The sequence below is a fragment of the Eutrigla gurnardus genome (genome assembly GCF_963514095.1).
Source record: "Eutrigla gurnardus genome assembly, chromosome: 4".
In the NCBI taxonomy this organism is placed as follows: Eukaryota; Metazoa; Chordata; class Actinopteri; order Perciformes; family Triglidae; genus Eutrigla; species Eutrigla gurnardus.
This window is the reverse complement of record NC_139918.1, coordinates 24,223,775-24,238,970: the sequence shown is the minus strand read 5'-3', so window position 1 is coordinate 24,238,970 and position 15,196 is coordinate 24,223,775. Positions and strand designations below refer to the sequence as shown.

Sequence of the window (15,196 nt, the reverse complement as noted above, 5' to 3'; positions counted from 1 at the left end):
TGCAGTAAAAAGGGTCAACCCTGCAGTCTTTTATTTTGAAGGTCCTCGCGGAGGATGTGTCGTTGGCGGAAGTGCTGCAGCAGGTCGGAGAGCCGAAACACAAACATCCTGAATCTGAATCTAGTGCGTGAAGCGTGTTTCTAGTCCCGGGTCCAGAGAGGGGGGGGTCCAGAGAGAGAGGGGCCCGGTAGCCGGAGACCCGCCGGGAGCCGGAGACTCGCCGCCGCATGGCGGTCACCGTGTCCTCGGTATGAAAACCGAACGCTCCTTCCTGTCGCGCCTCTCTGGTGGACACATGCTAAGCTAATGCTGGCAGGAATGACGTGAACACAGCCCGAAATCAATGGAACTCATCAGATACAATGATGACGATCAGCTGTTTTGGTGATGTAGTGATGTTTGGGAATGTGATCGATCCAATGAGAGAGCACCGTGTTGATGACGTATTGTTTCCTATGAAATGACAGGCAATACTAGTGAAGTTTGGTGTGTGTGATCTATACGTAATACATCCAGTTTTAGTATTAATTGTCTAAATAATAAACAGATTATTTGGAATGAGAGAATATAATTTGTTTTTATTTAATTTGATTAATTGATGAGTTAAATTACAATTAGGTGTATTTGATTAAAACCAGGTTCAGGATCAACTCCAGTCCTCTGTGAGCTCATAAAAGGCTGTGTAGCAAATGATGGCAGGAGAGTGTTGGATAATTTCATAAATCATTTTAGAAAACATTTATTTGCTGCTCCGCTGGACATCATACAAAAAAGCTAGCGTTAGCAGTGAGCTAGCATTAGAAGTGGGTTATTGTTAGCAGTGGGCTAGCGTTAGCAGTGGGCTAGCATAAGCAGTGGGCTAGCATTAGCAGTGACCTAGCTTTGGCAGTGGGTTAGCATTAGCAGTGACATAGCGTTAGCAGTGGGCTTACAGCAGTGGGTTAGCGTTAGCAGTGAGCTATCGTTAGCAATGGGCTAGCGTTAGCGGTGGGCTATTGTTAGCAGTGAGCTAGTGTTAGCAGTTGGCTAGCACTAGCAGTGACCTAGTGTTAGCAGTGGGCTAGCGGTAGCAGTGAGCAGTGAAGACGGCGTTCCATTCATGTTCAAAGAACGACTCTTATCTTCTTAGTTTCTAAATCGATTCACGACTTCAGAAATCCATTCATAAATCTCTATTATATTACTAGAGACCTTAGAAACCTGAGGGTGTGTTTGTTTCGCTCACAGGGAGGACCGGCTCTCCTCATGGAGAACGGACAGAGCACCGCCAAGCTGGGCCTGCCACCGCTCACCCCCGACCAGCAGGAGGCGCTGCAGAAGGTACCAACACACGCCAGTACTTACTCTGTGTGTGTGTGTGTGTGTGTGTGTTTGCGTGCGTGTGTGTGTGTGTGAGTGAGAGAGAGAGAGAGAGAGAGCGGCGAGCTGTGATTGGTCGTTTCCTGTCTGCAGGCTAAGAAGTACTGTATGGAGCAGAGCATCAGCAGCGTCCTCCTCAAACAGACTCAGCAGCTCAGCAGCCTGCAGGTACATTAGATGTAACCATGACAACAGCATCCCACCTGACACCTGGGGGAGGAACAGGAAGTGTTACCCAGCTGTCTCTCTGTCCCTGTCTGTCTCTCAGATGGCATCTCTGTCCATGGGCCTGGGTGACGCTCTCTCTCCTCTCCAGTCGGTGAGTAGAGCTGCAGACGACCGACAGCACACACTCGCTGTGACATCATCCGATGGCATCATCTGATGACATCACACAGCTGAGCAGAACTCTGTAGGAAACACTGTGAATGAAATGAATAATTCAATCAATTGGACTGTTTCATTGATCACATTCGGATTCTTTTCTCAGTGACAGAACCAGAACCGGAATAATAATAGTAATAATAATAATTATTATTATCATAAATATAATTGTAATAACGATAATAATAATAGTTATTATAATAATCCCAATTGTAATAATGTATATTAATCATAATAAAAGTAATAATAATAATAATTAGGAAAATATTAACTGGATAAATGTTTTCACCAATAAACCATTCTTGAACTAAAATCGTGTAAAAGAAGGTGAGAGAGAATAAACCCAGGACTCCTGTTGTGTCCAGGTCCCTTACGCAGGTCCTGGTTCAGGGGGTTCTGGTTCTGGTGTAGACTGACTTCCTGTCTGTGTCCAGGTGGCCGCTCAGCGCCAGAGAGCCCTGGCCATCATGTGCCGGGTCTACGTGGGCTCCATCTACTACGAGCTGGGAGAGGACACCGTCAGACAGGCCTTCGCTCCCTTTGGACCAATCAGGAGCATCGACATGTCCTGGGACGCTGTCACCATGAAGCACAAGGTCAGTGGTCGGTCTGTCCAGGTGCTGATCCGGCTCCGTCGCTGTGGCAGCAGGTGAAATGAAACGGGACCCTGAAGAGTTCCCAGACTGAACCTGAATGTGATTTGTTTCCAGATCCTGAATGTGATCTGGTTCCTGATCCTGAACATGATCCTGAACCTGAATGTGATCATGAACGTGTGTGGATTGAGAGATGATCTGGGTCCTGGGTCCTGGGTCACTAAGCAGTTTCTGTCTGCAGGGTTTTGCCTTCGTGGAGTATGAGATGCCCGAGGCGGCCCAGCTGGCTTTGGACCAGATGAATTCTGTGGTCCTGGGAGGCAGAAACATTAAGGTCAGTCCAGTTCAAACCAGTCCAGAGCCTTCCAGGATAAACTAGTCCAGACCAGCACACACCGGTCCTGAGCATGCTGTGGTCTTGCAGGTGGGCCGGCCCAGTAACATCGGCCAGGCTCAGCCAATCATCGACCAGCTGGCAGAGGAGGCACGCGGCTTCAACCGCATCTACGTGGCGTCGGTCCACCCCGACCTCTCCGACGGCGACATCCAGAGCGTCTTCGAGGCCTTTGGGAGGATCAAGTCCTGCATGTTGACCCGGGAGCCCACTACGGGATGCCACAAAGGCTACGGCTTCATTGGTGAGCATTGGTAACCATGGCGATTCGTTTTTGTAGACTAGAGCACGTCCCTGGAGCGCGCGGGTGCTAAGCTGTTAGTGATCTGGGGTGTAATGACGGTTACAGCCTCTAGGGGTGCTGCTGTAATCTAGTGAAGCTAATGGGCTAACGGGCTAACATGGCTCTGATGGTCTGGTCTCCAGAGTACGAGAAGGCTCAGTCCAGTCTGGACGCCGTGGCCTCCATGAACCTGTTTGACCTTGGGGGTCAGTACCTGCGGGTGGGGAAGGCCGTGACCCCGCCGGTTCCCCTCCTCACACCTGGTCCTGCTGGGGGTTTCCCAACCGCCGCCGCCATGGCTGCCGCCGCCGCCGCTGCCAGGATCACTGCTCAGGTGATGAAGCTCCGCCTCCTAATCACAGTGATGACAACACGCAGGAGTACTGCAGTATAACGTATATATATACACACGGAGTACTGCAGAGTTACGTGTACATGTATATATATATACACAGAGTATATATATTTGTAGTATTTCATGTGTTTTGTTCTGTGGTGCGTTCAGGACCCAGTGGGAGCATCGGTGCTCAAAACTTTGGCTGGACCGGCGCTCCAGCTGGGCGGACTTCCTCAGGCCATCATGGCGGTTCAGGGTCCACGTGTCATCACAGGTAGGACACATACATAAGACCCGCCCACACACACATAGGCCCCGCCCACACTCAGACACTACCTGTCCTCAGACCTGTAGACTGGCACCTTTCCTCAGACCTGTAGACTGGTACCTGGTCCTCAGTCCTCACACCTGTAGACTGGTACCTGGTCCTCAGACCTCAGACCTGTAGACTGGTACCTGGTCCTCACTCCTCACACCTGTAGACTGGTACCTGTCCTCACACCTGTAGACTGGTACCTGTCCTCAAACCTGTAGACTGGTACCTGCCCTCAGACCTGTAGACTGGTACCTGGTCCTCAGTCCTCACACCTGTAGACTGGTACCTGTTCTCAGACCTGTAGACTGGTACCTGTCCTCACACCTGTAGACTGGTACCTGGTCCTCAGTCGTCACACCGTAGACTGGTACCTGGTCCTCAGTCCTCACACCTGTAGACTGGTACCTGTCAGATCTGTAGACTGGTACCTGTCCTCAGTCCTCAAAGAGAGGTCAGGGGTCGGCCCAGTCCAGCGGAGAAGCAGCCTGGGGCGCCTCCTTGTGGCCGCCGCTGCCCGTTTCACCTTCCGGTGCCTCCTGTGTGTTTCAGGTGTGACCCAGGCTCCACCTGGCCTGGTGAACCCAGTCCTGGCCACGCCCCTGACCCCAGTGGCCAGCTTTGGCTCTGAGGTGAAGAGGAAGGAGGAGGAGGAGCTTCAGGCGGCGACACAGAGAAGCGGAGCCTCGGAGTCGCTCAGCCAGCAGGACGACATCAGCAGCGCCAGACGCATCGTGATGAGGAAGGTGCTCCGCAAGCAGGAGGTACGGAGGTTTACACACTCAAACAATGTATTGAAACAAAGCCGGCAGCAGTGGTGGCTATACCACATCATGTGACCAAAGGACGTCCACGTCTCTGCTTTCTGGGACTCTTCCAGTCTCTCTGTGTCTCTGCTGCAACCTGCTGATGACACTCTGTGATGCTCGAAGCTCATTGGCCACTTCCCTCTGACAACATCCTGTTTGAAGCATGGTGATGTTGATCACTTGTTAGGTGTCGTCTTGCTGTCATGATGTCAACATGTGAACGGCATGATGAAGAGGACTGTTTACCGATTCTAATTGAACCACGTTGACTGGTCGATACAAGGATCAAACAGCAAGTTGTGCAAAACATACTGAAATATTGAACAATTGGACGTGTGCATTCAAAAGTTTAGAGAAGGTCAAATGAAGGTCACCTGTAAAGGTTATATTGCATTTTAGGTTCATCCTGAAATTTCACCATATGTCAAATATCCCGAACTTTTTGTGAGTAGTGTTTATATATATATATATATATATGTGTGTGTGTGTGTGTGTGTGTGTGTATATATATATATATATATATATATATATATATATAATCATATACATATACATATACATATACATATACATATACATACATACATAAAAACCCCTATGAGCGGTAATGTGCTCCCTCCTCCCTGCCAGTCCACCGTGATGGTCCTGAGGAACATGGTCGGACCTGACGATGTGGACGAGGACCTGGAGGCCGAGGTTATGGAGGAGTGCGGGAGGTTCGGGCGGGTGAAGCGCGTGGTCGTCTACCAGGAGCGGCAGGGCGAGGAGGCCGGCGCCGCCGTCATCATTAAGATCTTTGTTGAGTTTTCAGAGGCGATGGAGATGAACCAGGCCATCCAGGTCCTGAACCAGCGCTGGTTTGGGGGGCGCAAGGTGGTCGCTGAGGAGTACAATCAGGACCACTTTGACAACAACAACCTGACAGCCTAGAACGCATTTGTTCGTTTCTGTTCAGGACTGAAAAGACGACTCAGCTGTTTCACCGGTTTTACCTGTAAATCTCTAATGTTTCAACACGTTTTATAGGTATTTTGTATGAAATGTAAAAAGATTTAGCGTTAACGTACATCAAGGGGTTAACTGACATTGAGGGGTTAACGAACATCAATGAGGGGTTAACAAGGGTTAACTAATGCTAAAGGAAGAATTAGGGTCAACGAGCTCCAGCAGCTGGTTCTGGTTCTGGCCCCTCACCATTAACCCGGTCTGACTCTGTTGCAGCATTCAGGGACACTGGGACATCTGAACTATAAACTGCATATAAAGAAGAAGGACATCATTACAGCTGCATGACATGTTCCTTCAGCTGGAACATCTGGATCTTCTGATTCTGAACTGGCCAACATTCCTGAACACAACACACCTAACAGAAGTAGAAGGTGTGTTCAGGTGTCAAACACCACACTATGTAAATAAAACGTATTTTTGTGCTGTCTTCTTTTGTTTTATTGATGTTGAGCTGCGTTCTGATTGGCTGACAGGCTCCTCAGCTGCTGCCTTCAATGTATTCTTCCTTTTATTGCATAATCAAAAAGTCACATGACATGCTAGAGAACAGTTTAATACAACAACACACCCACAGCAGTTTGGCTGGTTGGGATGAAGCCGTAGTTTCCCTTCATCCTGCTGAAGTTATCGATGCTCTGGTAGCATGAAAGCATGTCTCATAGTTATGGAAGATTGGAGATATGGAGATTTAAACTGTAGCACTAGTCTGCTCTAGACCAGGCTCAGATCCATCTATCAATCTGATCCTGGATCTCCGTCTCTTGATGGGAAACCAGCGTGTTCATTTTTTCCGGTTATCCCACTGCTCGTTACATGTAGCATCCAGGAAGTAGCCTGCTGTCATTATTTAAACACTGTGACCATTATTTTACATTCATTCAGCCTATATTCATACATGTTATCAAACTCTACATGTGGTCGTCATGGTAACAGTTATAATTGTGTTCAGCTGTTCATATTGTTCAGTAAAGGTTCATCAGTTTAAGTCCGGCTGTCCGATAACCACTGTGAGCCCCCCTCACCCCATCTGTGATTCTGTGTAATGTATTTATTAGCCACTGGGGGCGCTGTTGTAAAGTGTGAGTTTGCCTTGTATGTTCCTCCTCAGCCACCGTACCTGTCAACTTTGTTTCATATAGTATTTCATATAGCTCCAGATTAAAGCGCTACAGTAACAAGAGGACATCGTCTGGTTCATTAAGACAATTCTTCTTTTTACGGAGGAGCTTGAACTCCTCTTACGCCTCCATTAGAAGCTGATCAGATTGTGAGAAGTTCACCACACGCGTCGTCGTCATGGTGATCCTGGAATCTGCATCATTGGATCAGTGATGATCTCGGGGTCTAGTTGAGGAAGGATTAGTTGTAGCTGTTCATCCTGGTCTGGTTTTTGTGGAAACAGTTTAACCAGACTGGTCTCGTTGGGATATGTTGGACCCAGTTAAGTAATTTATTCTGTAATGATTCAGGTTTCGTGCCTCCTGCTCATTCAGGAATTGAATTAATAGATATTCATAAGCACGATGGGCATTTTGATCACTTTATATATCATTTGTATTTCTCGTTTAGGTTTGTAGCAAATAAATACAATAAGTAAAATAATCCCCAAAAATCAAACACAAAAATGCAGCGAAAATCTATTTTGCCAAAATCATCGTCATCACATTTAAATGTATGAAGGAAAACCGTGACAGCGTATTTTATTGTGAAGGCACACCGGATGTGTGTGTAGTACGGCGGCTCGCAGGGCTCAATCCGCACCACTCCGCCGCTCCTGCTGACGATGGGAGACGTTCTCTGCGAAGAGCTCGAGGATTTAGTTCACTTCTCAGTGCACGACCTGCCGGCACGAGGCTATGTCGTCATGGAGGAGATCCGACGTCAGGGGAAACTCTGTGATGTCACGCTCAAGGTAAAACTGACGTCGCTCGAGGATAAAGTTAGCCTGCTAGCTCGCTAACAGCCCGTCAGCTAACAGTGTAGATGCTAACAACATGCTAACAGCGGATTATTAAAACGAGCTAACCGGCAGTTTAAACGGGTAAGTGACGCCACAGGTCACTAACACAACTGACCTTTGACCTCCTGAGACCCGCGGATGCTGGTAGACTGTCATGTTGTCATGGTGATCAGAGAGTTGACGACTGCAGGTGTTTCCGGTGTTGTAAAGTGCCCAAAAGGGGTCCTACTTTCTGTCGCTGACCCGCAGCGGAGGGATACCATTCAAACCGACAGTAAAGCGTAATTAAACGGCTCGCCGACACTAATACTAGTAGTAATACCGCAGTAGAAGTACTAATACCACAGTAGAAGTACTAATACCGCAGTAGAAGTACTAATACCACAGTGCTGGTACTCCACAAGTACAAGTACTAGTTATATCAGAACCGCCTCTGTGTCAGCACCATTTGAGTAGTGATTCTATTTGTATATTATTATACACTTAATAATATAACACTTAACGACGACATCATCCACGGTGTATGTAGACACGCGGGTATCTTGGGGGTCTGGGGGATCCAGAAAGTAATATTAAGATAAAACACAACTTCCTTTTTAGTGAAAATCAATCTTAAATAAGATGGTGATGAATCATAAATGAAGGGAAAATACTTTTTAAAATGTATTTGTTAAATCGATCTTCACTTCTGCACCGTGACTGATGGTGAGTCGTTAGCGGCAACACGTCCCTCAGCAGAAGAGGAAGTCACCAGCATCTTCATGTTAGGGTCACAAAGTCGAGAGGGCACAGCGCAGCCAGTTCATGCCGGTTTATACTGGTTCATACCGGTTGCCAGTGGCCGCTAACACGGCGGTCTTCTCTGCAGGTCGGGGATCACAAGTTCAGCGCCCACCGGATCGTCCTTGCCGCCTCCATCCCGTACTTCCATGCCATGTTCACCATGGACATGGTGGAGTGTAAGCAGGATGAGATCCTGATGCAGGGCATGGACCCCAGGTAAGCAAACACCAGTACACCCATGCCAGTCTGGGACCGGACCAGTCTGCCCAGTCTAACCAGTCCCCGTCTCCTGCAGCGCTCTGGAGGCTCTGATTAACTTTGCGTACAGCGGCCATGTTGCCATCGACCAGCAGAACGTCCAGTCTCTTCTGATTGGCTCCAGCTTCCTGCAGCTGCAGAACGTTAAAGACGCCTGCTGCTCCTTCCTGCAGGAGAGGTCAGTGACACGCCACCACCACCGCCGCACGTGCTCACTCTGCTCCCACATAGTTTGAATGTAGAAGTTAGAATCATTTCAGTTTAAACACCCATATATATATATATAAAAGCACTCAGCAGGACGCGAGACCAATGGTACCTGTCCAGGTGAACTTATCAGAGAGAAGATGGGGACGGCTCAGTGTTTACTTCATTCTGTCCATCTAAGAAGAAATGATCTTTGAACAATCTATTGATATGGAAACAACTTTCTCCTCTGACTTGGGCCAGTAAAATCACAGAATGACCTGTCTGTCTTTCTGACCCGTCTGTCTCTCTGCAGGTTACATCCCAAGAACTGTCTGGGTGTGCGTCAGTTTGCAGAGACCATGATGTGTACGACTCTGTATGACTCAGCCAACAGCTTCCTGCACCAGCACTTTGTGGAGGTTTCTGTCTCCGAGGAGTTTCTGGGTCTGAGGACGGAGGAGGTTCTGGAGCTGGTGGGCTGTGACGAGCTCAACATCAAAGCCGAGGAACAGGTGAACACACCTGTGCAGCTGTTTGAGGAGTGTTGAACGTGTCTTACCTGTGCAGCTGTTTGAGGAGTGTTGAACGTGTCTTACCTGTGCAGGTGTTTGAGGCAATCCTGGCCTGGGTTCATCATGACCAGGACCTGAGGGAGTCCTTGCTGCCGGAGTTGCTGTCAAAGATCAGACTTCCTCTGTGTCGACCTCAATTCTTGTCAGACCGAGTCCAGCAGGAGGAACTCGTGCGCTGCTGCCACAAATGCAGGTGAGACGCAAAAAAGTATCTTCTCTCTGCCTCCTCTCTGCCTCTCGTCTCTGCCTCTCGTCTCTGCCTCTTGTCTCTGCCTCTTGTCTCTGTCTCTTGTGTCGGTCTCTGCCTCTCGTCCCTGCCTCTCGTCTCTGCCTCTTGTCTCTGTCTCTTGTGTCGGTCTCTGCCTCTCGTCCCTGCCTCTCGTCTCTGCCTCTTGTCTCTGTCTCTCGCCTCTGCCTCTTGTCTCTGCCTCTTGTCTCTGCCTCTTGTGTCTGTCTCTGCCTCTCGTCTCTGCCTCTTGTCTCTGTCTCTTGTGTCGGTCTCTGCCTCTCGTCCCTGCCTCTCGTCTCTGCCTCTTGTCTCTGTCTCTCGCCTCTGCCTCTTGTGTCTGTCTCTGCCTCTCGTCTCTGCCTCTCGTCTCTGCCTCTTGTCTCTGTCTCTTGTGTCTGTCTCTGCCTCTCGTCTCTGCCTCTCGTCTCTGCCTCTTGTCTCTGTCTCTTGTGTCGGTCTCTGCCTCTCGTCCCTGTCTCTCGCCTCTGCCTCTTGTGTCTGCCTCTCGTCTCTGCCTCTTGTCTCTGTCTCTGCCTCTTGTGTTTGCCTCTTGTCTCTGTCTCTGCCTCTTTTGTCTGCCTCTTGTCTCTTCCTCTTTTGACTGCCTCTTGTGTCTGCCTCTCCTCTCTGTCTCGCATGTCTCTCTACCTCTTGTGTCTGCCTCTCGTCTCTGTCTCTTGTCTCTGTCTCTCGTCTCTGCCTCTCGTGTCTGCCTCTTGTCTCTGTCTCTCGTCTCTGCCTCTCGTGTCTGCCTCTTGTCTCTGTCTCTCGTCTCTGCCTCTCATGTCTGCCTCTTGTCTCTGTCTCTGCCCCTCGTCTCTACCTCTCATCTCTTGTCTCTGTCTCTTGTGTCTGCCTCTCGTCTCTGCCTCTCGTGTCTCTCTACCTCTTGTGTCTGCTTCTCGCCTCTGTCTCTCATCTCTGCCTCTCGTCTCTTGTCTCTGCCTCTCGTCTCCGCCTCTCGTGTCTCTCTACCTCTCGTGTCTGTCTCTTGTCTCTGTCTCTGCCCCTCGTCTCTGCCTCTCATCTCTTAACCTTGTGTCTGTCTGCTCTGCTTTCAGAGATCTGGTGGACGAAGCCAAAGATTTCCACCTGATGCCGGAGCGTCGTCCTCACCTGCCGGCCTTCAAGACCAGACAGAGGTGCTGCACGTCCATCACAGGACTCATCTACGCTGTGGGAGGACTCAACAGCTCAGGTATCTGTCTGTCTGTCTGACCGAACACACCTGTCTACAAACAATTATCCATTATCCTCTTCAACATTTTATAAAAGTAATATATAATATAATAATGAAAACAATATCCTGTAATTAGGGCTGGGCGAATTTTTTCGATTTAATTGATTCATTTGCATTTTTAATTTTTCCTACGTTTTGTGAAATGGCTGAACCGCAAAATCGTGATTTAAAAACAGTTTCTAGACTCCGCAGATTTGCTTTACGATCCTGTCGCCTGCGACAGGAATGGACATAGGAAACTGAAATTACGTTACGTAATGATGAGGCTTTCCGAGGGGGGAAGGGCAGAAGTGCGTGCAGCTGGAGTAAAGAAGAGCGGAGACGGCAAAGTGGATCGCTTTTAGTGGAGGTTTCTGTGTAAATAATTGTTATATATATAATATTTAATTAGTGTCAAGTGTTTTCTGATTTTTTTCCCGCTGTTTTCTTCCCGTGTTTACGCCGTGTTTCACATTTATGATTAATTTCTCTTAATCTCCGAGTTAACCGAGTTACTTTTAGTTTAGCTATCTTACAAATGTATTACTGCACTTATTTAGGAACTCATTTATTTGAATCCCTGCTTTCTACACCCGGGCTACATATTATTATTTATTCTATTTCATTTTAAGTTTTAAGTTTTTTTCAGGGATGGCCTACAAGAGACATTTTTTTCAATTTGGTTTAAAAAACCCCATCTTTGCACAATAATGACAGCCAAGTGGTGCTGTTTTTTTTATTTTTTATTATTTATTTATTCATTCATTCATTCTTGAACAACTGATTTGTTCACATAGGCCTAGACTACTTGGTAATCTCATTTAGTTTTATTGTGTTAATAAAGAAAATATGTATTTATATTTTGCCTTGCTCTTTTTGGTTTGTTTAGAGAAAAACAGAAAAAAATCGAGGTTTAAATCGAAAATTGTTTGAAAATTATTTTGAGGAAAACGAGATTTTATTTTTAGGCCAGATGGCCCACACCTAACTGTAATATGATATTGCTGTTGACGACTGCTGCTCAGTCAGCATTCAACCAGTTAGTTCCAAAGAGATAATATTTTACTCGTGGAGCGTGGCTTTGATGAAGACCCTGACCAATCACAAGGAGTGTGATCTCACTGCAGACAATGTGATTGGTCCTCAGCTGATGTTATGTCTTTCTTCAGGTGACTCCTTAAATGTGGTTGAAGTGTTTGATCCAATCGGGAACTTCTGGGAGCGCTGTCAGCCAATGAGGACGGCTCGCAGCAGAGTGGGTGTGGCAGTTGTTAACGGGCTGCTGTACGCCATTGGTGGATACGACGGCCAATCACGACTGAGCACGGTGGAGGTTTACAACCCGGAGACGGACAGTTGGACACGTGTGTCGAGCATGAACAGCCAGCGCAGGTCAATACACTGGTTTATACACTGATCATTGCACTGATCAATACACTGATCAATACCATCCTGAAACTATAGAGGAGGAATAACAGCTGTTGTCATCCTCAGCGCCATGGGAACCGTTGTGATTGACGGTCACATCTACGTGTGCGGTGGCTACGATGGAAAGTCCTCTCTGAACTCTGTGGAGTGTTATTCCCCTGAGACGGACCGGTGAGTCTCCAAGCCTAGCCTAGCTTCATACAAGGGCCCCTACGTTAGCTTCATACAAGGGCCCCACATGGCCTCATACAGGGGCCCCACTTAGGTTCATACAGGGGCCTCATGTTAGCTTCATACAGGGGGCCCACATTAGCTTTATACAGGGGCCCCACTTAGGTTCATACAGGGACCCCACGTTAGCTTCATACAGAGGCCCCACGTTAGCTTCATACAAGGGCCCCACATGGCCTCATACAGGGGCCCCACGTTAGCTTCATACAGGGGCCCCACTTAGGTTCATACAGGGGCCCCACGTTAGCTTCATACAGGGGCCCCACGTTAGCTTTATACACTTAATGTGTGGCTTCAATCCCACTTCGCGCACGTCCACGTCCATATTACGTGCATTGTCAGTAACAATAAGCGATGCCGTGGTTGGGTTTTTTAAGCCTCCAGTCAGTAACAGCTGTCTGTAAAACCTCAGCTATGAATAGAATGCAAATCTCGCGAGATTTTTAACGCAACGAGAAATATTGTGAAACGAGATCTCGTCACACCCCCTAATATATAATTATGATATTGATCTGCTGCAGCTGGACGCTGGTGACGGAGATGAGCGCCAGCCGCAGTGCTGCCGGTGTGACGGTGTTCGACGGACGCATCTTTGTCTCTGGCGGCCATGACGGTTTACAGATCTTCAACACGGTCAGTAAAAACCTGAACCCTTAAAAAAGAAATGTTTCCTGGTCTGGTGGTGATGGATCAGACTGACACATCCAGGCTCCTGTCTACGGAGTCTAACATCAGTACCTGGATGGTCACATCAGTACCTGGAAGGTGACATCAGTACCTGGAAGGTCACATCAGTACCTGGAAGGTCATATCAGTACCTGGAAGGTCACATCAGTACCTGGAAGGTGACATCGGTACCTGAAAGGTCATATCAGTACCTGGAAGGTTACATTAGTACGTAGAAGCTCACATCAGTACGTGGAAGGTCACATCAGTACCTGGAACGTTACATCAGTACCTGGAAGGTTACATTGGTACCTGGAAGGTCACATCAGTACCTGGAAGGTTACATTAGTACCTGGAAGGTCACATCAGTACCTGGAACGTTACATCAGTACCTGGAAGGTCACATCAGTACCTGGAAGGTCACATCAGTACCTGGAACGTTACATCAGTACCTGGAAGGTCACATCAGTACCTGGAAGGTCACATTAGTAGCAGACTGCTACGCTGTGTTAGCCTCCATTACCGATTCACTGACAAGTGACAACATGAGGAGGATCTCAACGCTGATTGGCTTTGTCTCATCGCAAATTTGTCACTCAAGTTGAAAGTCCCCCCTTGTCCTACAGGTGGAGTACTACAACCATCACACTAACTGTTGCCCCCCCTTGTCCTGCAGGTGGAGTACTACAACCACCACACTAACTGTTGCCCCCCCTTGTCCTACAGGTGGAGTACTACAACCATCACACTAACTGTTGCCCCCCCTTGTCCTACAGGTGGAGTACTACAACCACCACACTAACTGTTGCCCCCCCTTGTCCTACAGGTGGAGTACTACAACCACCACACTAACTGTTGCCCCCCCTTGTCCTACAGGTGGAGTACTACAACCACCACACTAACCGTTGGCATCCGGTGGCGGCCATGATGAACAAGCGTTGCCGTCACGGCGCGGCGGCTCTTGGCAGTCACATGTACGTGGCCGGGGGGTACGATGGCTCGGGCTTCCTGAGTGGGGCGGAGGTGTTCAGCTCGGCGGCAGGGCAGTGGAGCCTCCTGGTGGCCATGAACACCCGGCGCAGTAGGGTGTCGCTGGTGTCTACGTCAGGCCGTCTGTATGCGGTGGGCGGCTACGACGGACAGTCCAACCTCAGCTCCGTGGAGATGTACAACCCCGAAACCAACCGCTGGACCTTCATGACCCCCATGGGCTGCCACGAGGGGGGGGTCGGGGTGGGCTGCATCCCGCTGCAGCCCACCTAAACCTTCCAATCAGAGGCTGAGGATTTCTGTGTTACTGACAGTTGCAGGCGGGGAGGCGGCACCCTCCGCTCACTGAGCTTTATCGGTACGACAGCCCGGCTCAGACCTGCACACTGAGGCCGGCCTGTGGGATTATGGGTAAAACTGTAGAGCTAGCCCACGGAAGGTAGCTGCTAGTATTGTGCTATTAGCGAGCGTGTGGACTGATTAATGTAAAATATTGATTTTATACTTGATTGAGAGAACCGACAGGAAGTCACTTCCTCTTCAAAACAAAGCTGCTGACTTGCAACAGGATGACCGCTCTCATCCGTTTTCTGTGACCGAGTTCTCTGCACTGTTTTATTGATCGGCTGTAATCAAAGATTGTGATTGACAGACAGGAAGTGGAACTGCAGACAAATGAAGCAGCCAGAAACACGTCTGAGTCCAAACATGGTTCCGTGTTGCTGCAGGACTTCATGTTTCTGATGATTCTGTTCTCGAGTCTCATTCCCACGTTGGAATCGTAAGTCACCGATGATGTTCTGGCGATGATTTATACGCCGTCATCGTTTAATGTTTCTCATTTACACTGGCTAATCAGTTCGCTAGGTAGTGTTATTTTGCTAATTCCACCATGTCTTCATGCTAACATTAGCTTCTTAAGTCCACCATGTCTTCATGCTAACATTAGCTTGCTATGTCCACCATGTCTACATGCTAACATTAGCTTGCTAAGTCCAGAATGTCTTCATGCTAACATTAGCTTGCCAATTCCACCATGTCTTCATACTAACATTAGCTTGTTAAGTCCACCATGTCTTCATGCTAACATTAGCTTGCTAAGTCCACCATGTCGTCATGCTAACATTAGCTTGCTAAGTCCACCATGTCATGTCATTCAACAAAAACGTTCATTGGTGCCTCAATGAC

At 48.4% G+C, this 15,196-nt stretch overlaps 2 protein-coding genes across 4 annotated transcripts; both read left to right on the top strand.

The window, feature by feature from the left end:
- The first annotated feature begins 29 nt into the window (after positions 1–29).
- On the top strand, positions 30–6,663 carry puf60a (poly-U binding splicing factor a). 3 transcript variants are annotated; one of them, XM_084007375.1, is made up of 11 exons: positions 30–248; positions 1,228–1,320; positions 1,453–1,527; positions 1,628–1,678; positions 2,178–2,339; positions 2,581–2,673; positions 2,764–2,977; positions 3,160–3,350; positions 3,522–3,627; positions 4,219–4,430; positions 5,106–6,663. In XM_084007375.1, the coding sequence occupies exons 1-11, from the start codon at positions 228–230 to the stop codon at positions 5,403–5,405; spliced, it is 1,518 nt and encodes a 505-aa protein (XP_083863501.1). In that variant the 5' UTR covers positions 30–227; the 3' UTR covers positions 5,406–6,663. The 3 variants fall into 3 exon arrangements, with proteins under 3 accessions (XP_083863501.1, XP_083863502.1, XP_083863503.1); XM_084007376.1 differs by lacking the exons at positions 30–248; positions 1,228–1,320; positions 1,453–1,527 and having other exon boundaries at positions 1,661–1,783; XM_084007377.1 differs by lacking the exons at positions 30–248; positions 1,228–1,320; positions 1,453–1,527 and having other exon boundaries at positions 1,664–1,771.
- A 567-nt stretch (positions 6,664–7,230) lies between these two features.
- On the top strand, positions 7,231–14,282 carry klhl18 (kelch-like family member 18). The gene is made up of 10 exons (XM_084008720.1): positions 7,231–7,395; positions 8,312–8,442; positions 8,522–8,662; positions 8,987–9,185; positions 9,278–9,438; positions 10,536–10,672; positions 11,863–12,085; positions 12,188–12,292; positions 12,874–12,985; positions 13,895–14,282. Exons 1-10 carry the CDS (start codon positions 7,267–7,269, stop codon positions 14,279–14,281), a joined length of 1,725 nt encoding a protein of 574 aa, XP_083864846.1. The 5' UTR covers positions 7,231–7,266; the 3' UTR covers position 14,282.
- The last annotated feature ends 914 nt before the right edge of the window (positions 14,283–15,196 follow it).